At 47.1% G+C, this 23471-nt stretch overlaps 1 protein-coding gene across 1 annotated transcript in view; it reads left to right on the top strand.

The window, feature by feature from the left end:
• Positions 1–22417, top strand: part of LOC115482093 (lymphoid-restricted membrane protein-like) — a 28431-nt gene extending 6014 nt beyond the window's left edge. Inside the window, exons 4-11 of the mRNA XM_030221658.1 lie at positions 1784–1915; positions 3901–4048; positions 4689–4738; positions 5039–5089; positions 6286–6368; positions 8321–8452; positions 14719–14841; positions 22261–22417. Coding sequence (XP_030077518.1) covers positions 1784–1915; positions 3901–4048; positions 4689–4738; positions 5039–5089; positions 6286–6368; positions 8321–8452; positions 14719–14841; positions 22261–22417 — 876 coding nt within the window. The remainder of the gene's footprint in view (positions 1–1783; positions 1916–3900; positions 4049–4688; positions 4739–5038; positions 5090–6285; positions 6369–8320; positions 8453–14718; positions 14842–22260) is intronic.
• The last annotated feature ends 1054 nt before the right edge of the window (positions 22418–23471 follow it).

Genomic DNA, 23471 nt, shown 5'->3' with positions numbered 1-23471 from the left:
ACCTTGGCAGTCTGCAGCAGGCATGCGCTGAAAACTGAGCAAGCGCAGGTTTCAGTATTGTGGAGAGTAGCGTTTTCGTTACCATCAGGGGGAAGTCATTTAAGTACATAAGTAATGCCACACTGGGAAAAGACCAAGGGTCCATCGAGCCCAGCATCCTGTCCACGACAGCTGCCAATCCAGGCCAAGGGCACCTGGCGAGCTTCCCAAACGTACAAACATTCTATACATGTTTCTGGAATTGTGGATTTTTCCCAAGTCCACTTAGTAGTGGTTTATGGAGTTGTCCTTTAGGAAACCGTCTAGCCCTTTTTTAAACTCTGCTAAGCTAACCGCTTTCACCACATTCTCTGGCAACGAATTCCAGAGTTTAATTATGCGTTGGGTGAAGAAACATTTTCTCCGATTTGTTTTAAATTTACTACACTGTAGTTTCATCGCATGCCCCCTAGTCCTAGTATTTTTGGAAAGCGTGAACAGACGCTTCACATCCACCTGTTCCACTCCACTCATTATTTTATATACCTCTATCATGTCTCCCCTCAGCCGTCTCTTCTGCAAGCTGTATAGCCCTAGCCTCCTTAGTCTTTCTTCATAGGGAAGTCGTCCCATCCCCGCTATCATTTTAGTCGCCCTTCGCTGCACCTTTTCCAATTCTACTATATCTTCCTTGAGATGCGGCGACCAGAATTGAACACAATACTCAAGTTGCGGTCGCACCATGGAGCGATATAACGGCATTATGAGATCCTCACACCTGTTTTCCCATACCTTTCCTAATAATACCCAAGTCTTCGGCTGGCGAAGCTTGGGATCCCTACCAGCTACAGCCTAATGTGTGCTACTGTTGGGTGGGCCTGAGCCCTAAGTGGGTGGGCCCCGGCCCATCCAGGCCCACCTATGGCTATGCCACTTCCTCTCCCTGATGGACTCTGCAGTACTTTCAGCTCTTCAGAGTCTGATTAATACAGCACATCCCACATCCAGTTCTCAGGAACCCCTGGCAGTTCTTCAGCAGATGCACATGCGTCCATTTGGCTCAAGAACCAGGCTGCTTTGTATATACAGAATACTTTGAAAACTGGTCCTGTTGGTGGTTCTGGCAGATGGGTATGAGAATCATTGATGCAGTGTATCTGAGAAGCCAGCGAGCCTTTAAAAATGTTCCAGTCCAGCTGTTAAACACTTCAGAGAGCATCCATGCTCCTGAAGCACCACAAAACATGGGAGGGATCAAAGATCTTAATCTCAGTGCCCTCCCTGCTGCAGTGCTCATATCATCTAGAATGCTACATTAGTGCCCCCTACTGGATGGACAGGTATGAGTTAGGGACAAGATTTAATTATCCAGCAATGGCAGTACGAAAAGCCTCCTACAAGCCAGTTTGCTTGCTTGGTTTTGAAATGACCTATTTTTTGGCCAAATAAAAAAAAAAAAGATTTGCTGCAACCTTGGGACACAAAAAATCTGAACAGGAAAATAAAAAACTGGAAGCTGAAACTTGTGCAAACATGTGGCAGACTTTCCCCAGCAAAGAGATGGAATCTGGGGCCCAGCGCAGTTGACAGATTTCTGGACAGTGATGAGGTGAGGGTGAGCCCATTACCCATTCATTAGGGAGGGGTGGAACTGTAGTGGTGTAGCCCTCTCATGTCCCTTTTGAAGTCTCCAGTCTAGTTTTTGGGCTGCCTGTGGCTAAGAGGGAGAAGTCTGTATCTTCTGACAGGGTAGGATTTTCCTATCACTTCTCACAATGCCTCCTTTCTCTCCCAATCTCCTTAGAAGCTGACCTTGGTCTGCTTGGATGAGAAGCAGAAGGAGGTGGCTGAGCAGTTCCAGCAGAGCCTGACCGTACTGGCCGGCTCCATCCAGAGAGTGACCAAGGCAGCTGAGGTGCTGGGAGCCGTCCACCAGGTCAGAGGAAGATGCCTCTTCCTTCATCTGTCAGATACTTTGTCTGGGACAGTAGATTCATGAGTCAGAGGTTTTAATTATTAAGGGGTCCTTTTGCTAAGCTGCGCTAGGCCCTAACACGCACCTAGGGTTATCATATATCTGGTTTTACCCAGACATGCCCTTGTTTTGAGGACACTGTGGGGCTCCGGGCGGGTTTTGCCAGCCTGGCTGTGTTTGTCCAGGTTTGCGGACAGATGGGCAGGCGGGCGGACCTCAGGGTGTCCTGTCCTTCCCTCCCCTTCTGTACCTTATTGCCGTGCCTTGGAGGTCTAATGACCTCTCGCTCCCGGCGCTGCTTCAAAATGACTGCCGAAAGTTCAAGCGGTGGCCTTGCAAGACTTCCGCAGAAGTCTCGCAAGGTCACTGCTTGAACTCTCTGCCGGGAGCAAGATTTCTGTGGCAGCACCAGGCAGGAAGTGACGCTGTGGTGCAGGGGTGTGGTGTGGTGGGGCAGGACAGGGGTGTGTGACAGGAGGGCGTGGCTGAATTATATTATGGGTCCTCTTTTTTTGTCACAGTAAATATGGTAACCCTACACGCACTTAACATAACAAAATGGGCTAACGTAGGATGCGATAAAACTTCCCGCATTAGTTTTACCATCTGTGTGTGCTAAGTGCACAGTATTAATTTATTTTTATTTTGGAGGGGGCATGTAAGGGCGGAGTGGATGTGGAAGTGTTAACCAGCTAACGCACTCACATTACCACATGCTAACTGGTTAACCTGGACTTACCAACTCCTTTGGCTCCTGTGTTAATTTGTTTAAATGGCCACACTCAAGCCTATTTTATGGCAGTTCTAGGAATGAGCCTAACCCTTGGGAAAGGGGTGGACTGAGCCCATGTCCTAGTGCAGCCTAGTAAAGGGCCCCAAAGAGGGTTAATGGGCTTCCTAAGGAGGAACTGAGCAAGAGTCTTTGTAGATTTCAACCACATCCTTTGCTCCTTAAAACAGGGGTGGGCAACCTGTAGCCAACAGGCTGAATGTGGCCCACTGTGGAATTTTATATGGCCCCCCAGACCAGAAAACATCACTAAGCTGATTTTAAATGCTGTATTTCACAAATATTTTCAGAATAGCCATTGTTTTTAGTTAAATAAATAAGCAAAAATGTATCACAGAAGGTCTATTGTGCTCTGTGCATTTCTGGTTCCAGCCTGTTGGGGGTAATGCTGACATTCATACAAAGGGAAAGGGAAAGGGAAATGGGACTTGATATACCGCCTTTCTGAGGTTTTTGCAACTACATTCAAAGTGGTTTACATATATTCAGGTACTTATTTTGTACCAGGGGCAATGGAGGGTTAAGTGTCCTTGCCCAGAGTCACAAGGAGCTGCAGTGGGAATTGAACCCAGTTCCCCAGAATCAGAGTCTGCTGCACTGACCACTAGGCTACTCCTCCACTGGCAACATTCCATGTAGAAGCCTGCCCTTGCAGATCACCAATGTGGCCGCGCAGGCTTCTGTTTCTGTGAGTCTCACAGAAACAGAAGCCTGCGCAGCCGCGTTGCCAATCTGCAAGGGCAGGCTTCTACTTGGAATAGCAACATTCCATGTAGAATGTAGAATAGTAGCAACATTCCATGTGCAATCTCAAATAGGGAAAGGGAAATGGGACTTGATATACCGCCTTTCTGAGGTTTTTGCAACTACATTCAAAGCACTTTACATAGTGTATACAGGTACTTATTTGTACCTGGGGCAATGGAGGGTTAAGTGACTTGCCCAGAGTCACAAGGAGCTGCAGTGGGAATCGAACTCAGTTCCCCAGGATCAAAGTCCGCTGCACTAACCACTAGGCTACACCTCCTAATGTAAAGGTTGCCCACCCCTGCCTTATAGTGATGCTACCTGATCTCTATAGAATATACCTTTCTCTTTGGCTTGCCCTGTACCTTATTAGTTACTGATTTGGCTGCCTCCTTTCTCCCTCACCTAGGAGGCACGGATGTGCCGGGCGGTAGAGGTGATGATCCAGCACGTGGATAACCTGAAGAGGCGACATTCACGGGAACACACTGAGCTGGAGGAGATGAAAAGACTCATTCAGCAGAACTCACGCAACCGGCAGCTGGCAGAGACCCGAGGTAAACTCATCACATCAGTGGTAGGCATCGGCGTTAAGACCAACAGACTGGATGGGTTAACAGCTTGTCTGAGAGGTGGCAGACGGTGATGGGATTGAGGTAGAAGAGGTGCCAAGGGATATGTGAAAAGCAGGGGCATAGCCAGACTTCGGTGGGAGGGGGGTCCAGAGCCCAAGGTGAGGGGGCACATTTTAGCCCCCCCCTGGTGCTGCCAACCCACCTCCCGCCATTGCCGACCCCGCTGTCGCCACCACCAACTTTGCCCTCCCCCGCCGCTGACTCTCTCGACCCCCCTCCCGTCATCAACCCACCGTCGCCTACCTTTGCTGGCGAGGGACCCCAACCCTCGCCAGCCAAGGTCCTCTTCTTCCCGCAAAAGGACATCAGACTCACAGAACGAAGCCTTTCAGATCAGCTGGGGTCCCCCACCAGCAAAGGTAGGCGATGGTGGGTTGGCGGCGGGAGGGGGGGTCGAGAGGGTCATCGGCAGGGGGGTCCAAGGCCAAATCTGTGGGGGCCCAGGCCCCCTGGCCCCACGTAGTTACGCCATTGATGATAAGTGCAGGATACATACAGAACAGGGGGTTACAGGCATTGGGTTTTGGTGTCCTTTCACTGAATGAGGTTTTTCATCCACCAGATGAAGGAGAGGTGAAATCAAAGCATCTTCTGATGCGAGCGCTCCATCAGGTAGAGAAGATGTTCGATCCTGTCTCCTTTCTGTCACTGCATTTCCCTGTCCCTCACTGCAGACCCATACACACTGCATAACCTGAAATCTCTGCATGCTGCCGCCCCTTTCCCATCACTTAGATTTATAATTCGAGATTTACTGCCCTTACAATGGACCTGAGCCTCATTGTATTACAATAGCATTTCATCTTTCCTCACCAAATCCACTCACCCCTCCCTACAGTACCCTGTCACCTCCCTGTCCCCTCCTCATGTCAGTTCTCCCTAACTGTGGGCTCATGTCTCTCCTTCCTCCAGGCTTCCTCTCGCCGTCGGGTCAGCATCGCTGTCATCCCCAAGCAGTTGATGGTAAGACCAAAGCCGTAAATTCCAGAATACATCTGACACCAGCATTCTCACACGCAAACACACGCACATGCACACACACACAAACATAAACGTGTTTGTGTGCACTTAAAGATCTATACGGACATACATGTAGGCCTACAGTCACATCCTGCACAGACATGCAGTACAAGTTCAAATAATACACAGAAAATTCATATGGAAATTAATGTATCCCAATCCCTGAATAAATTCATGCATGCATGGATTTAGTCCAGGTGTGTGTATCTTCTGCCAACACACCCGGGACCAGCTCTTTTGGAACTAATGGCAGGACCCTTTCTTCTCAGACTCTCTCCCAGGGGCGTAGCCAGACACCCAATTTTGGCTGGGCCTGGGCCCAAGATGGGCGGGCAGAAGAACCCCACCCAGTCCTACAGGTGATTTGGTCTCTCCTTCTCTCACCTGCATGCCATATATTCTCTCAAACATCCCCCCTCTCCCGTATACCTTTTAAATAGCAGATTTTCACCAGCAGCAAGCAGCAACTAATACACACTGCTCATATTGGCCCCACAGCCTTCCCACTGATGCAACTTCCTGTTCCCGTATAGGCGGGAATAAGGCTGTGGGGCTGGAGTGAGCGGTATGTTTCAGTCGCTGCTTGCTGCAGATGAAAATGTGCTATTTACAAGGTATGCAGAAGGAACAGATGTTGGGAGTTTGTTTGTTTTTTTTTTTGTTATATTTGTACCCCACACGTTCCCACTCATGGCAGGCTCTATGCAGCAGGCAATGGAGGGTTAAGTGACTTGCCCAGAGTCACAAGGAGCTGCCTGTGCCGGGAATCAAACTCAGTTCCTCAGTTCCCCAGGACCAAAGTCCACCACCCTAACCACTAGGCCACTCCTCCACTCAGCTGTTGGGGCTTGGGAATCCCTACTAGCCACATCATAGGTGTGTTGCTACAGGTTGGGCCACCCTTGGCTATGCCACTGCCATCTCCATAGACAGGACAGAGCAATTGGATCTTCTGAGCTGTGAATGGTAGACTGAAGACCCCACAAGCTAAGGATTTGTTCCTTGTCTTCAGTGTGAGGTCTTCAGTTAGTCAACATTTGATTTACTGTTTTTTCCTGGGGACAGTTGTAATACGATGAATACACATTTTCCTTTTAGAATGTTTGTCTCACTCAGCTCTTTCTTGGTTACATTCAAAGCCATTTCACACCCCTGAGAACGTGAGGGGAGTCGACTGTGAGGCAGCAAAATCGATGGGAGACAGCGAAGGCAGCACAGAAGGGTAAGTTGAAGGTCAGATGCCCACCGCTGAAGGTCGTATGTGCATAGCTATGACAAGGGATAGCAGAGGCAGTGGAACACCTTTTTTTTTTTTAAGAAGGTGGTACAAACAAATCCACCTCTTCCCTTGCTCTGCTAAATTCCCTAGTTGCTGACTCTATATGGAGCAAAAAGTTGAATCAGATCATGGCTGCAGTTCCCTTCTTCATTCCACTGCTTAAGAGATGCAGCTTACTGGCTTAGAATCTTCTAACCTCCATGTGGGTGAGCTGTGCCTGCTCCATTACACTCAAGACTTGGAAAGAATATTTATTGTTATTTGGATTTTGCTCACACCTTTTTCAGCAGTCCCACAAGGTGAGTTACATTCAGGTACGCTCTGTATTTCCCTGAAGGTCCCACAATCTAATTTGAACCTGAGGCAATGAAGGGTTAATTGACTTGCCCAAGATCACAAGGAGCAGCAGCAGGATTTGAACTGGGCTTCCCTGGCTGTCAGCCCAGTGCCGTAACCACTTGGCTATTCCTCCAAACCAGAATAGCAAACAGGGATCTAGTTGGCCCCTGAGAAGCACAAGAGAAGCCTGCGGGGATAACTGGCCCAGGCCCTACTTGACCTCCTGCTAGAGAGAGATACAGTTGTGAAGGGAGGAGGCCGAGCAGGGAAGTCACCTGCTGGCTCCAGGTTCTTGGAGACCGGATAACCCAATCCTGGTTTTTCCCTTCATAGTATCTATGGATTTTCATAGAGAAAGTAGAACTCCAAACCTATTAAACTAGACAGTTGTCGCTTGTAGCCTGTAATGTCGTCTGCTTCTGTTCTCCCTCCGCTGTCCTATTTCAGTGGAGTTTCCTGTTTAACCTCTGACTTGTATTATCATGTAAACCAGGGGCGTAGCCAGACAGCAGAGTTTGGGTGGGCCTAGGCAAGAAGTGGGTGGGGCACCAAATGTTCTCTCCCCCACCCCCACATCAAAAAAATATCTCAGCTGGTGGGAAAATGCTTCTCTCCAGTCTCCACCTTGGTGGTCTGCAGCAGGCGTGCGCTGAAAACTGAGCATGCAAAGGTGCCAGTATTGTGGAGAGCAGCATTTTCATTACCATGTGCTACTGTTGAATGGGGCCTGAGCCCTAAGTGGGTGGGTCCCGGCCCACCCAGGCCCACCTGTGGCTACGCCACTGGTGTAAACCGCTCCGTTGTTTACTGACGAAAGGTGGCACAGTAAATATGACAAAAACGTAAAGAGGACCTTTCCTTTTTATGACATGGAGCAAGCATCTGGTGACATTATTAGTCAGCTGGAAAGAGGGCAGCAGTTTCATGAGGGTAAAGGGTAATGCATTTGATATACTATCTTTCTGTGGTACAACCAAAGCTGGTACTTTCTTTGTCCCTAATGGGCTCGCATAAGGTGTTTTTAATATCTGAGACCAGGGCCGCCGAGAGCCAGAGCCGGGCCTGGGACAAGGCCGCCCACCCCACCACCCGAGGTCGCCGGCCCCCTCTCCACCCGCTACCGGGCCGGGCCCTGCACTAACCTTAAACGCCTCCTTTCAGCACGTTTGCAGCAAGCAGCAGCAGGGCAGACCTCTCCTTCCTTCTGTGCCCCGCCCTTGCGGACGTTACGTCAGGCGAGGGCGGGACACGGAAGGAAGGAGTGGCCTGCCCTGCTGCTGCTTGCTGCAAACATGGTGAAAGGAGGCATTTAAGGTTAGTGCTGGGAGCGACGGAGGGAGAGCGGGTCGGACTGCGGTGTCGCCGGGCCCCCTCCGGAGGCCCGGGCCCGGGGACTTTTGTCCCCCCTGTCCCCTCCTCTCGGCGGCCCTGTCTGGGGCAATGGAAGGTTAAGTGACTTGCCCAGACTCAGCAGTGGGAACTGAATCTTCAGGTTCTCAGCCCACTGCACTATTAGGGCTTCTCCTCCAGCTTTCACTTTCATGTCTCTTTTTCAGAAGACAGTTACCCTGCCTCCAGGAGGACCCTGCAGAGGTTTCCTTCATGTTTCGCACGGATTCTGCCTCTTCTCGAAGAAGCCTGCAGGAGAGCAGCGAGTGTGATGGGGAAGCCGGCTACTTTGTGGATGGGTAGAGACATTTTCACTGACCTATCAGGCCTCTATTTTATCAAACATGTGTTAGCTTCATGGTTGTGCTTCTCTCAGGTCTCACACCCACTGCTGCTCATTTCCTCTGACCCTTCACCTCTCATTTCTTGTTCTTTCACCATTTAGTTCCTCCCACAGGCAATGGAAAAAGAAGTGGCCTGGTCAGTGGCGTACCAAGGGGGGGGGGCGGTGGGGGCGGTCCGCCCCGGGTGCACGCCGCTGGGGGGGGTGCCGCGCGCCTGTCGGCTCTTCGTTTTCATGCTCCCTCTGCCCTGGAACAAAACTCACCACAAACCCACTGTACCCACATCTAGGTGCCCCCTTCATCCCTAAGGGCTATGGTAGTGGTGTACAGTTGTGGGGAGTGGGTTTTGGGGGGCTCAGCACACAAGGTAAGGGAGCTATGCACCTGGGAGCTTTTTCTGAAGTCCACTGCAGTGCCCCCTAGGGTGCCCGGTTGGTGTCCTGGCATGTCAGGGGGACCAGTGCATTACGAATGCTGGCTCCTCCCACTACCAAATGCCTTGGACTTGGTCGTTTCTGAGATGGGCATTCTCGGTTTCCATTATCGCCGAAAATCGTGAACGACCATCTCTAAGGATGTTGAGATTTGGGCATCCACGACTGTATTATCAAAACGAAAGATGGCCGCCCATCTTGTTTCGATAATACGGGTTTCCCCGTCCCTTCGCGGGGACGTCCTGCGAGGACGTCTTCAGGAAAACTTGGGCGCCCCGTTCAATTATGCCCCTCCACATCTTTTTTGCGACACGGCGATCAGAACTGAATGTCCAAAAGGACGGCATAGTCCTCTATTTATTAAAGCTGGCTTTGTTTCCTAGAGAATTTCCAATGAGAGATGTGGACAATATCTGATTTCAAGAATGCATGGGACAAGCACAGAGGATCTCTGAGGGAGAGGAAGGGATCGTGGTGCATAGCAGTTGGTGTGAATGGATAGTCTGGTTGGCTGTGTACCTCTCATGATTTGTTTCTCTGTTTCTGTGTTTCATTCCTTGCATAGACTCTCAACTGTGCATATGGTATTCCAGAAAAAGATGTAATCCCTAGGAATGTTGATTTTTTTTTTCTGTTATTCTACACCATCTCTTCCAGTAGTAAAGACAGAAGATCTGTTTAATACAGACTCATCTTTGGCATTTACAGCTGTTGGCTCTCGGTCAGGTGGTATGCTTCATTTTAGAATATCAGAGCTGCCAAGCTACCCATTCCAAGAGGGAGACTTTTTGACCGGTCCTGGATTTCTGCCAACCTCATCCTGATGCACTGATTTCGATGGATGGAATCATGGACTACGAAATACTACACTGTTTACACTGTTGGGACATATGTTCAAAACCAGAACTGGCCAAAAAGTCTCCCTCCTAGAATGAGTAACTTGGCAGCTCTGGAATATGCCCCTGTTTACTGGAATGACCACCAGCAGGGCAGCAGCTGCAGAACACCTTTTTGGTTGGAGGGGCCCAAAAAACTAATCTTGGGCCTTGCCCCCACGCTTTTCAGTTGTTGATGCTGTGTTGGGCAAAATATTGGTTGGGCCATGGCCCAGTGGCCCACCATTCCCACTGCCAATGGGCTTCAGCGTGTCCACGATTTTGTGTTAGGTCTCTTGTGCTTTTCACCCGTCCTGACAGCACACGTGAAATCCCTTTACATTCACTTCCTGTTCCTTTGGCATACTTCCTGTCCCAGAGTTTCATTACCAGCCACCTGCATATCTCACTTCTTTATTTTTTTTTCTTTATTTTTTTAAAATTGTGCTCTATGACAGCGCTCGGCGACATTTAAAAGTAATATGGGGCATCTGAAATGCGGAATGAGACGAGTGTTATTTTCCCACTGAAGTGCATAACAACTGAGCACAGACATTTACTAGCGTAGACAGAATGTAGGAAGTTAATCTTTTAATCCGAGACTGAGGGCCCAAACCAAAGATTCTTCTCTCATCTGTTGGTATAAGCAAATTCCATGCTTAAACCATGCACTTATGCTGTCAGGTCATTGAAAAAAAATGTATTTATTAAGAAATGCAAAGCAGAACATTTACATCAAAAGTTCCCAGTAGCTAACCAAGTCTCAATTTAGTTGTTCATAAAATAAACCCTTCCCCCTCCCAAAATTTCATATTCAACTCTTATGGATGGATCATTGCTTCTGTCCTCCCCCAGTATTTCCATTAATTACAATCCACTTTTCATAATCTCTCCCCAACAGGTCATTTTGTCATGAAAATGTCATTTCCCCCCATTTTAATATCCCAGTCATCCTATATAATAATTCTCACCCCCAACATTCTGACTTGCTGCCTGGGACCGTGGCTCATTCCTGTTGGATTATTTGTAGTAAATAATTAGCAGATTTTAGTACACACAGCTTCAGCTTTAGAAATGTTAATTTCTTTCTTCATCTCTCTCTCATTCACCCCTGAATGATTCACTGCTGAGTCACTTTAAAGTTGAAGTAACAAAACATCTGTTTACTCACAGTTTGTAGTTAGATTATAATCAGACAGGCTTATATATACATATTACTATACATTTGTCTTATCAGCTCCTTCCATGTGCTTAGATGGTAATGGATGCTCACACCACCATAGATCCTCTCAGGTTAGGAGAGATCATGAGCTCCATGTGCTCCATGTGCTGCATCTGCTGCATCTACCCCCACAGGAAGTTGCATAGCTGTGTGACCTCTCTAAGTAATTTACATCAGAGGTCACAGAGTAATCACAGAGAAATAATAGGTGACAGTCAATGCATGTAAAATACAATTACATTCCAACAATTCCGAGTTGGTCTGCTAGGCTCCGTAGATCAGGCTGACATCACCTTAGCCATTATGATGTCAACTTCAGAACCCGGGGGGGGGGGGAAACATGCCTCACAGCTGATCCATGTCCAGAGGAGGGTCGCTGGACATGGGTGTCTGGAGGGGGGGCAGGGGAGAGAAGAGGGTCGCTGGACATGGGTGGCTGGAGGGGGGGCAGGGGAGAGAGAAGGTTTGCTGGACATGGGTGGCTGCAGTGGGCGCAGGGAGAGAGGAGGGTCGCTGGACATGGGTGGCTGCAGGGGAGCCGAGGAAAAACTTGCTAGCGCCCGTTTCGTTTTTGTCAGAAATGGGCCTTTTTTACTAGTATGTCTATAATAGCGAGAAATATTTTTTGTACCAAAGGCCTTTCATACCATCAGGGTACTTAGTCATATTCATGAAAGAATATCTTGCATACACAGGCCCTGGCTATTTGGGGGGTAATTCTTGTGCCTACAATTACGCGCCCCTTATACGTGTCATTGCTGAGAAAAATTGGCAGTCAGTGCGCTAAGCACCATTCTATGAAGGTGCACGCAACCGGTTTGATGCAGAAGTGCTAGGGGGCGTGATGATGGGTGGGGCACAGGCTGGGGCACCAATTGAAGCGCATACCTTACAGAATCCTGTAAGTTGCACGCCCCCTTGCTGCACTCATTTGCCAACAGTTACATCATGTCTATGGCAGTTGTAACTGATGGAAACCAACAGGTAACCGAACGGCAAAGTCCCACGAGTCAAATAACAATACACAAAGGAAGTGGGAATGTAGGAGGGCTAGACACACCTCAGGATCAATACAGTTAAATATTTATTGCTCTGATGTGTATATATATAAAACAATAGTAATATATCCCAACAAGGAAAAGAGAGTATTATATATAATATGTTACACAAAAATCTCCCTAATATAATGGCAAATTAGTACTTTAAGAAGACTACAATTCTGTGAAGTGCATCAAGCTTTAAAAATAGAAAAGGGAAAAAGCCTCTGAAATCAACCCAACCTCCAACCCAGATGATGGTATGAAAGGCCTTTGCTATAAAAGATATTTCTCGCTATTACAGACGTATGACTACGTTGGAGGTTGGGTTGATTTCAGAGGCTTTTTCCCTTTTCTATTTTTAAAGCTTGATGCACTTCACAGAATTGTAGTCTTCTTAAAGTACTAATTTGCCATTATATTAGGGAGATTTATATATAAAAACAACACAGAATAACCATAAAATCACTATATAAAATTCAATGTATGTAAAACAATACAAAATAATATCAGTGCTTAAAAAAAATCAGCAGTTCACAGTAAATGTAAGATCAGTGCTCTAGACTTGACATGGCACCGTGTTTCGGTATATAACAAACATGTCTGCCTCAGGAGTCTACAATAAAAGGAAAAACATGTATGAAAATGATAAGACATAAACTACTGTCTTAACACCATCATACTTGTCCTGTGAGTATGTATTTTTATTTTTTTTACATATTTTAATTTACTTGTTCAATTCCCCCCTTAATGCTTTAGGCATAATTCATAACATGCTCTGAGAATCCTTTTGCCATTATGTAACACATTTTCTATTTATAATGATATCTGTGGTAGGATACTCTTAATTGATGCTCATCTTTCCAACTCTCTAGATCAGGGGTTCTCAACCCCACTCCTAGCCAGTCAGATTTTCAGGATACCCAGGATGAATATACATGAGATAGAGTGGCTCGTCCTACCTCCATTGTGTGCAAATCTCTCTCTTGCAGTCATTGCACTCACACACACACAAGGAGTGACACGGGCTGCACATACCGTAGCAGGACATGTTTATCCACTCCTACCCTAGCTGAGATAACATTTAACCATCTCTCTGACCTCATTTAAATTAGTCACCTTATTTTCAAACTTCTCTTACCTTTGCTTATACCCTACACTGTCAATTAAAATGTTCTATTACATATTGTGTTGACATTGTAAGTAGTATACTATGCCATACTTTGTATTGTTATTTGAATATTTTTACTGCTGTAATTGCCTACTGCTCACGTTTGATTTATTCTTACCATACACCGCCTTGAGTGAATTTCTTCAAAAAGGTGGTAAATAAATCCTAATAAATAAATATTATTATTATTTTAATATCCATGTTTTATCATTTCTCTATACGATTGTACATTTATATTGATAGATGCTCATACTTATTATAATTATCATTTTTATTCACATGATTGTACATTTATATGGATAGTATTTACACTTTTATCGTTTTTTTTATATTAGTAGTTTATGTCTTATCACTTTATTGATCCTGAGGTGTGTCTAACCCTCCTATGTTCCCACTTTCTTTGTGAGTTGTAACTGATGGTGAATTACGTATTTATTTAGATTTTGCTCACACCTTTTTCAGTAGTAGCTCAAGGTGAGTTACATTTAGGTACTCTGGATATTTCTCTGGCGCAGGAGGACTGACAATCTAAGTTTGTACCTGAGGCAATGGAGGGTTAAGTGACTTGCCCAAGATCAAAGGGAGCAGCAGTGGGATTTGAACTGGCCACCTCTGGATTGCAAGACCAGTGCTCTAACCACTAGGCCACTCCTCCACTCAGCAACATTCCATGTAGAATCTCAAATAGTAGCAACGGAATCTCAAATAGTAGCAACATTCGATGTTCCACTGCACTAACCACTAGGCTACTCCTCCACCCAGCAACATTCCATGTAGAATCACCAATAATAGGCATATCAACATTCCTTGAAGAATCTCAAATAGTAGCAATGGAATCTCAAATAGTAGCAATGTTCAATGTTCCACTGCACTAACCACTAGGCTACTCCTCCACTAGCAACATTCCATGTAGAAGCCTGCCCTTGCAGATCAGCAATGCGGCCGCGCAGGCTTCTACATGGAATGTTGCTAGTGGAATAGCAACATTCCATGTAGAATCTCAAATAGTAGCAACATTCCATGTAGAATCTCAAATAGTAGCAACAGAATCTCAAATAATTTATTTGGATTTTGCTCACACCTTTTTCAGTAGTAGCTCAAGGTGAGTTACATGCAGGTACTCTGGATATTTCTCTGTCCCAGGAGGGCTCACAATCTAAGTTTGTACCTGAGGCAATGGAGGGTTGGGTGACTTGCCCAAGATCACAAGGAGCAGCAGTGGATTGCAAGACCGGTGCTCTAACCACTAGGCCACTCCTCATTATATTTTGGGTGCACCAATGGTGGCTTGCACTAGCATTCTATAATGGAATCTTGGTGCTAAGATCCTATTATAAGACTTGTTGCTCAGCGTGCACCAATGGCACGCAGCTTTACAGAACTAATCCCTTAAAGGGGTAAAACCTCAACTCCAGAGAGAAAGGACGTAGAAGGTCAGCCTTTTTGGGTGATGATTGGTCTATACTGTCTTTTCTTTTGCAGGGCAGAGGTGGAGCTGCTAAGGTGGGAAAACGTAGAGAAGCCGTTGTCGGGGGGGATGAGCGGAGAATCGGAGAGTGGGGAGCTGAGTGAAGAAAATGAAGAGATGGAGCAACACCTGCTGATGTGAGTTCACCAGCGTGAGGCTTTGGCACCCTACTGAAAGTCGGAGGGCGAGGAAAATGCCATAAGACCCCACTGAGATCTCAGAGAGCAGGTCAAAGTGTTCAAGGACACAGCTGAGCGTTTGCATGGAAGCTACTCATGCTGGCTGGTTTAGCATCTTTATCAGGGGCAGGGGCGTAGCCAGACAACAGATTTTGGGTGGGCCTAGGCAAGAAGTGGGTGGGCACCAAGTGTTCTCCCCCCCCCCCCTAACACCACCACCAAAAAAATATTTCAGCTGGCGGGAAAACGCTTTTTTCCACCATGGCAGTCTTCAGCAGGCATGCACTGAAAACCGAGCATGTGCAGGTGCCAGTATCGTGGACAGTAGCATTTTCTTTACCATCAGGGGGAACTCTTCAGCTGGTGTAGCTTGGAATCCCCACCAGCTACCGCTAAAGGTGTGTTACGGTTGGGTGGGCCTGAGCCCTAAGAGGGTGGGCCCCGGCCCACCCAGGCCCACCTCTGGCAACGCCACTGATTAGGGGACAGAGGGCAGGGGTTGTCTGCAGTATGTGGCCTACTCCAGGAGGGGCCATTGGAACAGTCAAAAGATGGTTCGTTAGACAGGCAGGAATTAACACAAGATATTTTTGAAGCAGAAGATTCTGGGTGCTGTAAGATTCTCATCACATGGCAGTTTGTAACCATCTTGGCCTACACTCTGACTATAAACAGCCATTCCTAAATAGGACCCTCTGTTTTCGTGGTTAAGAATCTCAAACGTGCCCAAGTGAGCTCAGAGTAAAACCTGGAATGACTCAGACTACTCTGCAGATGGAATCGGCATATTTTCCCTGGCAAAGGAGCAGAGTTTTGGTGAACAGGAGAAAGTGAAGAACAGGCAAAGGTGGGCAGTCTAGCAGGTGAGATGTGGTCTCTGGCATAGGGATAGCTTAGGATGGGTATGGGGAGTGTCCCCTCCCAACATTGCATCTGCTTATATTGAATTGTTCCCCCTGCACCTGCTGCCAATATGACTTCCTTATCCTTCCCCCCCCCCCAAAGTAATCAGGAAAATACACCTATGATGCTTGGATGGGATGAGATTAAGGGTGGGTTTATATGTAATGGAGTTAAGCATGGAGCGGATTTGCTCTTCAGAGTTGAGGTGAGGCTGAGGCAGTGCATTTTACCTAGCAAAAAAGGTACCGGTACTCAAATGCTAGGCCACCCTTCAGGGTGGGGCGATCATTGAAGGAGCCACCCCACAATAGCCAGGGCCCCTGCAACCAGTCACAGAATCTATGACAAGGCAGAATTGGTGTGTAGAGCCTGAGCTCTTTCATTAAAACTTGAAATCCATGGGTCAATTTTAGCAGACAATGAAAAAGGTGCCGGTACTCAGTACCCCCAAGTACCCCCTCAGAAAAAGCCCTGGGCTGAGGACACATGTGGCATGGCTTGATGTGGTGAGGGGGGGGGGAGGGAATAAGGTAAAACTTCTAGTCATGACCATGACTGGGCTGACTACACAGAATCATCAACTCTTTAAGGTCACTGGTCAATTCGTAAGAGGGGAATCTGCAATGGGGGCAGATTACAGACCAGAAAGCCACACACCCTGGGCCTCTTGCTGCTGCAAAGAAAGCGCTCACGGCTATTTAGCAGAATGACTGATGCCCTGAATTCTTGAGTGAGACCCTTGGAGTGGTCCTGGAGCAAGACCTTTCATTGCAATTCATTTTAGACTTTGTGGTCCTGCTGCATTCATTTCATTTTCAGCTGCACTACAAGTACCATAATGCACTTGGAGGGGGGGGGGTGAGAGAGAGGAATGTCTGTGCAGCCCCTTTCATTCTTCCAAAGTAAGCATGGGGGTAATGTGAGGCTATATGGGGGCCAATGATCAAAACTGCGGCGCTTTTCTGAATAGCGCCATAAAAATACCGCCAGAACAGCGCAGAACAACGTGATAATGTTCAAAGATAAGGAGCTATAAATATAGGTGTTCTCATAACTTTGATCATTAGGGAGTTTGGCACATGCGCAGAACAGTGGTAATTCAGCTGTGCGCATGCGCCTGGTAAAACCTGAACGTGAAGCACACATTGGCGTCTGTTTGCTGCAGTGCTGCAGCCTAAATCGAAACGCTTATATTTCGATGCAAGTAACAGACGCCAATGTGTGCTTTGGGTTTTTATTTTTAAAGCACGGCCGCTTTAAATTTAGACGCAGGATAAGAACGCCAATGTGTGCTTCACGTTCGAGCCTGCTGTTTCTCACAACCAGCGCTCAAGGGCTTGCACGGGCTTCCTTCTGCTTCCAAAAGCAATCAAAACCGGACTAGATTTTGGAGAAAGAAGCGTGAGAATCATGGGAAATCCTCTCTCCCAACACCCTAACGCCTGCTCGGACCTGGCGTTATTTTTTACAAGGGTAAGGCAGTTTTGTTTTGGGCGCTTTTTTCTGATCATTGGGGAGGAATACAAAATGAGCTTGACTATATTCGCATGCTATCTGTGCTAAGGCCTGGTACATTCGTTGTTTGCTGCGCTAGACTAGACCCCTCTTATCATTCTGCGCTGGTAAATACGGACACTAGTAACATAGTAGATGACAGCAGAAAAAGACCTGCACGGTCCATCTAGTCTGCCCAACAAGACAACTCATGTGTGCTACTTTTGTGTATACCCTACTTTGATTTGTACCTGTGCTATTCAGGGCACAGACCGTATAAGTCTGCCCAGCACTATCCCCGCCTCCCAACCACCGGCTCTGGCACAGACCGTTCAAGTCTGCCCAGCACTATCCCCGCCTCCCAACCACCAGCCCCGCCTCCGGCACAGACCGTTCAAGTCTGCCCAGCACTATCCCCGCCTCCCAACCACCAGCCCCGCCTCCCACCACCGGCTCTGGCACAGACCGTATAAGTCTGCCCAGCACTATCCCCGCCTCCCAACCTCCAGCCCCGCCTCCCACTACCGGCTCTGCTATCCAATCTCGGTTAAGCTCCTGAGGATCCTTGAGTACAGCGCTAAATGGCATCTAGCAGCCACATTTACTTTTTAAGGAAGGTCGAGACCCTTGGAGCATTTAAAAAGAACTTGAAGACAAGGCTGTTTGACCAGATGAGTGTCTGAAACCACACAAGCACCTCAGTCTGCAAGACCTCCATGTTCTCCATTTCTGTAAAAATCCTCTAAACAGAAATGTACTAGATGTCAAATCATAGCAGTTTCTTCTTCCTTCCAAACGTTTCGCTTAAGATCCAAGGGCGGTTGTGTGAGCTTAAGATGGCCCTGTCCTGCCCTTTTGTCAGAGATTAAGTGGGGCAGGGGTTGTTATCGTGCTCCCACTGGGATTACTGCAAAGTATGAGCATTCAATCATTTGTTTTAAAATATGCACAAGTGTGTGATGAAGCTTCCTGTGAGCATCTTGTCTGGTGGCCTGGTTCTGACTCACTCGTTGCTCCAGGAAGTGATCCCTGCTGATGCCGCCTGAGTCACACAAGCAAAGAATATTTTTGTGGTGTCACTGATGCAAATTACATTACATGAGAGAATTCACATGCTAATGCAGGTCCTTACCCCATAGAGCTTAGCAGGTAGGTGTGAGTGAAGGGAAGTTAAGTACCTTTCTCTGGGACACGTGGAGGAGTATAATCGAACGGGGCGCCCAAGTTTTCCTGGGGCTGTCCTTGCAGGATGGCTCCGTGAAGGGGCGGGTAAACCCGTATTATCGAAACAAGATGGCCGTCCATCTTTCGTTTCCATAATACGGTCGGGGACGCCCAAATCTCAACATTTAGGTCGACCTTAGAGATGGTCATCCTTAGGTTGTCCTTAGAGAAGGTCGTCCCCGGTTTTCAGCGATAATGGAAACCGAGGACGCCCATCTCAGAAATGACCAAATCCAAGCCATTTGGTTGTGGGAGGAGCCAGCATTCGTAATGCACTGGTCCCCCTGACATGCCAGGACACCAACCAGGCACCCTAAGGGGCACTGCAGTGGACCACAAATTGCTCCCAGGTGCTTACCTTGTGTGCTTGGCCCCCCAACCCCCCCAAAAACCCACTCCCTACAACTGTACACCACTACCATAGCCCTAAGGGATGAAGGGGGGCACCTACATGTGGGTACAGTGGGTTTCTGGTGGTTTTTGAAGGGCTCACATCACCACAAGTGTAAAAGGTGTGGGGGGGATGGGCCTGGGTCCGCCTGCCTGAAGTGCACTGCATCCACTAAAAGTGCTCCAAGGACCTGCATACTGCTGTCATGGAGCTGGGTATGTAAAAAAAAAAATTTGTAAGTTTTTTTTTTTTTAGGGTGGGAGGGGGTTGGTGACCACTGGGGGAGTAAGGGAAGGTCATCCCTGATTCCCTCCGGTGGTCATCTGGTCAGTTCGGGCACCTTTTTGAGGCTTGGTCGTAACAAAAAAAGGACCAAGTAAAGTCGGCCAAGTGTTCGTCAGGGACGCCCTTCTTTTTACCATTATCGGCCGAGGACGCCCATCTCTTAAGCACGCCCCCAATCCCGCCTTCGCTACGCTGCTGACAAGCCCCCGTGGTCATCCCTGCGATGGAAAGCAGTTGACGCCCAAAATTGGCTTTCAATTATGCCGATTTGGGCGACCCTGAGAGAAGGACGCCCATCTCCCGATTTGTGTCGGAAGATGGGCGCCCTTCTCTTTCGAAAATAAGCCTGAAAGTGAACGTTCAGGGGAGCAGAAACAGATGCTCTGGGTATACAGGCTAAACATATATCACACTGCCAAAGCACTAGCCCAAAGAGGGGAGGAGGCTAGAAAGAGGAAATGTAAGAAAATTTAACTGGTGGAATAATAATCACCATCATTAAACTTATTTATTGTATTTATATCCTGCCCTCTATCTTAAACCTCTCAATTGGTTACAATAAAAACCATACATATTCCATAAGATCAAAATGTAACACAAAACAAATTAAATTTGTCCACTTTTTCCATTCAAAAACCATGTCAAGGTGAAGCACATGATTTTACGCCGCAAAATTACAATTTAAAAATCCTTTGTATTCACAAGATTGTGAATCACGGACTGCCATAGATCTCACAAAAAAAACTTTTGTTAGAGACTATGATACAGATTCCTCATTAGTCAATCAATAGAAATCAACCAAAATAAAACATGGAAAAGAAAATAAGATGATACCTTTTTTATTGGACATAACTTAATACATTTCTTGATTAGCTTTCGAAGGTTGCCCTCACCTATCCACACCCATCCTGTTAGAATATCAATGATATGCTTTGATGTCCCCATGCATACCTCCGACCCACCCCCATCCTCCCACCCTGTCAGACTGTCATAGTAATGCTTGAATGTTTTCACTTATATACACTGTCAGCTAGCACATTTGCTTATTTCCGATCTGACGAAGAAGGGCAACCTTTGAAAGCTAATCAAGAAATGTATTAAGTTATGTCCAATAAAAAAGGTATCATCTTATTTTCTTTTCCATGTTTTATTTTGGTTGATTTCTATTGATAACCTTAAGAGTGGACTAACACGGCTACCACACTCCTCTCATTAGTCAAAAAACCTCCAAAGTAACATCATAGAGCTATTTCTTAATATTCTAATACTCTATCGTCACAAAGTTATAAAAGGTTATAGATACTCCTATCTGAGCTGGGGCATTATCCGGAGGGTATGCTCGACAGAAAGCTTCTGTTTCCCCAAAAATGCTTCATCGGGAGCTGAGCCCTCAATCGCCAATAAAGCCCTGCAAAATAGATAGAAAAAGGTGCGCGAGAAAATATTGTGTGGAGACAAACATACAGCCTAATTCCTGCATTGGTTACAACATATAGCAAAATAATTTAGCTGCCTTGGTGTGGCTGTGTGAAAGTTTCCAGCAACACAGCCAGCATACAAAATGGCACCCACAATTTAAAGGAACGCCAACCCAAGCTACCAATCAGCTGGGATATCATGAATTAAAGAGACAGGACTCCTATTAATAATTTAAAGGCACCGGGTCGCTCCTGCATCTAAAAAACTGCTACAGAAACGCTTTCCATTCTATTCGACTATTGAGTCCCTTAGGCATAAGGGAGCCTAAGCGATGAATCCATCTCTGTTCTCTTTGGATCAGGACTCGGTCCAGGTCGCCACCCCTGATCGATCCATGAATCTGATCTAAAGCTATACAGCGATAATCTGAAAAAGTATGTGCATTATCCATGCTATGAGCTACCAGGGGGGGGGGGGGTTTCCCTCTTCTGGTGTATGATGTTAAACTTGTGGTCCTGCAATCTATGCTTAAGTGCCCTACATAAAGTTTAGGGCAAGGGCATTGTATAGGGTACACCACATTGGCGCTATCGCAATTGGTAGAGTACTTCAAGTGGTACTTCTTCAAGTCTCCAGGATTAGTGAAGGAATTTGCCGTTATCATGTTACTACAGAAGATGCATGAACCACATACGGTTCGTGATCATATTGTCTCCTGTAGGCTTCGGTTGCATAAGATCTCTCAGATTCTGACCCCTCCAATAGGCTATTCGTAGTTGATGTCCTTTAAACCGAGGGTGGGCTTGAACAATTCTCCAGTGCTGTCTGAGAATACGTACGTACTACTCCAGAAACCCCATTAGTGTATTTCAACACACACGTTTGTAATTGGGACTCCATCGTCTTGGAGCTAGGCTGCAGAAGTGCCTCTTTTGCTCGGGTATAGGCTTGATTTAGGACAGACGTTGGGTATGAACGTTGTTTAAACTTCTCTATCAGGGTTTTAGCTTGAAGCTTAAAAGTCCGCCGATCACCACAGATTCTCCTGTACCTGAGTAGTTGAGAAAAAGGTAAACTCTTTTTAGTTGCTATTGGATGATTGCTCTGATAGTGTTGACGAGTATTCCGGTCAGTGGGTTTGATGTACACTTCTGACCTCAGTGGCGACTTGTTTCACAAGCGCATCATTACTCTTGGCTCGCCTGTCTCCTCACAGGTCTCAATTATACTTGAATCATTACCATTCAAAATATTTTATCTTAATAATTTAAAACATTTGATTAATTTTGCAATTAGCATGCTTTAGAAAAAAAAAAATACTTGTATAATGTGTGTATATGAGTTTATTTGTACAGTCATAAAATTTGCATGCGTTATCTGCATGGGTACATTATTTGCGTAAAAATATAGCAATTGAATAAAGCTTCCCCCGCTGACTAAGGTGCTTCCAGATCCACAAACTCTGTCCCATACATACGGTACATATACCCAGGCTAATAGATATACAAAGAAACAAATGGACACAATGTTGCAGTCCCGGAAATGTTACCAGTAATAGAATTTCCTCTCAGCTCTGGAGCACGACAACAATCCGTTTACTAACAAATTTACAACCCTGCTGTACTACCCAGTAATCATGTACCCCCTTCTCCTTCTTGCAGGTACAAGGGCTCCTCTGAACAGCACCGCACGTTCTGGTTCTGGCGAATGGAGTGTCACTGGGTCTTACTGTGGCTTATCTTCATGTTTGTTTCTGGCCTGGTTCTAGTCTGGGTCCTGGAGCTTCAAGGACCAGAAGAATACAGTAAAAACTCATAATATTGACTGAGCGCAGGGTGTACGTGGAGGTGAATGGGGGGTATTTTATAGAGGAGGAGTCTGGAGAAAGAGACAAGGCGTGGGGGATCTGTAGTGCAGAGAAATCATGGTGCTGAGGATGAGAAATGAAGGAGGGAGGCATAAGGAAGGACTGAAGGGAACTAGAGAGCAGCTGAGGAAAAGAAACAGAGGGAAGGGGAGGGGTGAAGAAGAGAGATTATGAGGCGGTGGAAAAGAAGCAGAGAGGGCAGGGGAAGCATGAGGAGGATTAGAGACTGAGGCTGAGGAAAAGAAATGGGGAAGGGTGGGGAGGGGAGATTGTGAGGCGGTGGAGAAGCAGCAGAGAGGGGAGGGGAAGCATGAGGAGGAGGAGAGACTGAGGCTACGGAGAAGAGGGAGGCTGAGGAAAAGAAATAGGGAAGGGGAAGGGTGGGGAGGGGAGATTGTGAGGTGGTGGAGAAGCAGCAGAGAGGGGAGGGGAAGCATGAGGAGGACGAGAGACTGAGGCTGAGGAAAAGAAATGGGGAAGGGTGGGGAGGGAAGATTGTGAGGCGGTGGAGAAGCAGCAGAGAGGGGAGGGGAAGCATGAGGAGGACGAGAGACTGAGGCTACAGAGAAGAGGGAGGATGAGGAAAAGAAATAGGGAAGGGTGGGGAGGGAAGATTGTGAGGCGGTGGAGAAGCAGCAGAGAGGGGAGGGGAAGCATGAGGAGGACGAGAGACTGAGGCTACAGAGAAGAGGGAGGATGAGGAAAAGAAATAGGGAAGGGTGGGGAGGGGAGATTGTGAGGTGGTGGAGAAGCAGCAGAGAGGGAAGGGGAAGCATGAGGAGGAGGAGAGACTGAGGCTACGGAGAAGAGGGAGGCTGAGGAAAAGAAATAGGGAAGGGTGGGGAGGGAAGATAGTGAGGCTGGGGAGACGAGGGAAGTGGGGAGGAGAAATGGAGGGGCACTGTTCAGAATGGATGTAGGGAGGGACTATGGGGAGAAGAGACAGGATACTGAGGAGAGCGGGAGCTGCAGGTGAGAAGGGGAGGGCTGAGGAGAAGAGAAAGG

Source organism: Microcaecilia unicolor, chromosome 12 (assembly GCF_901765095.1).
Source record: "Microcaecilia unicolor chromosome 12, aMicUni1.1, whole genome shotgun sequence".
Classification (NCBI taxonomy): Eukaryota; Metazoa; Chordata; class Amphibia; order Gymnophiona; family Siphonopidae; genus Microcaecilia; species Microcaecilia unicolor.
The sequence above is the reverse complement of the archived record's forward strand: the minus strand, read 5'-3'. Positions and strand labels throughout refer to the sequence as shown.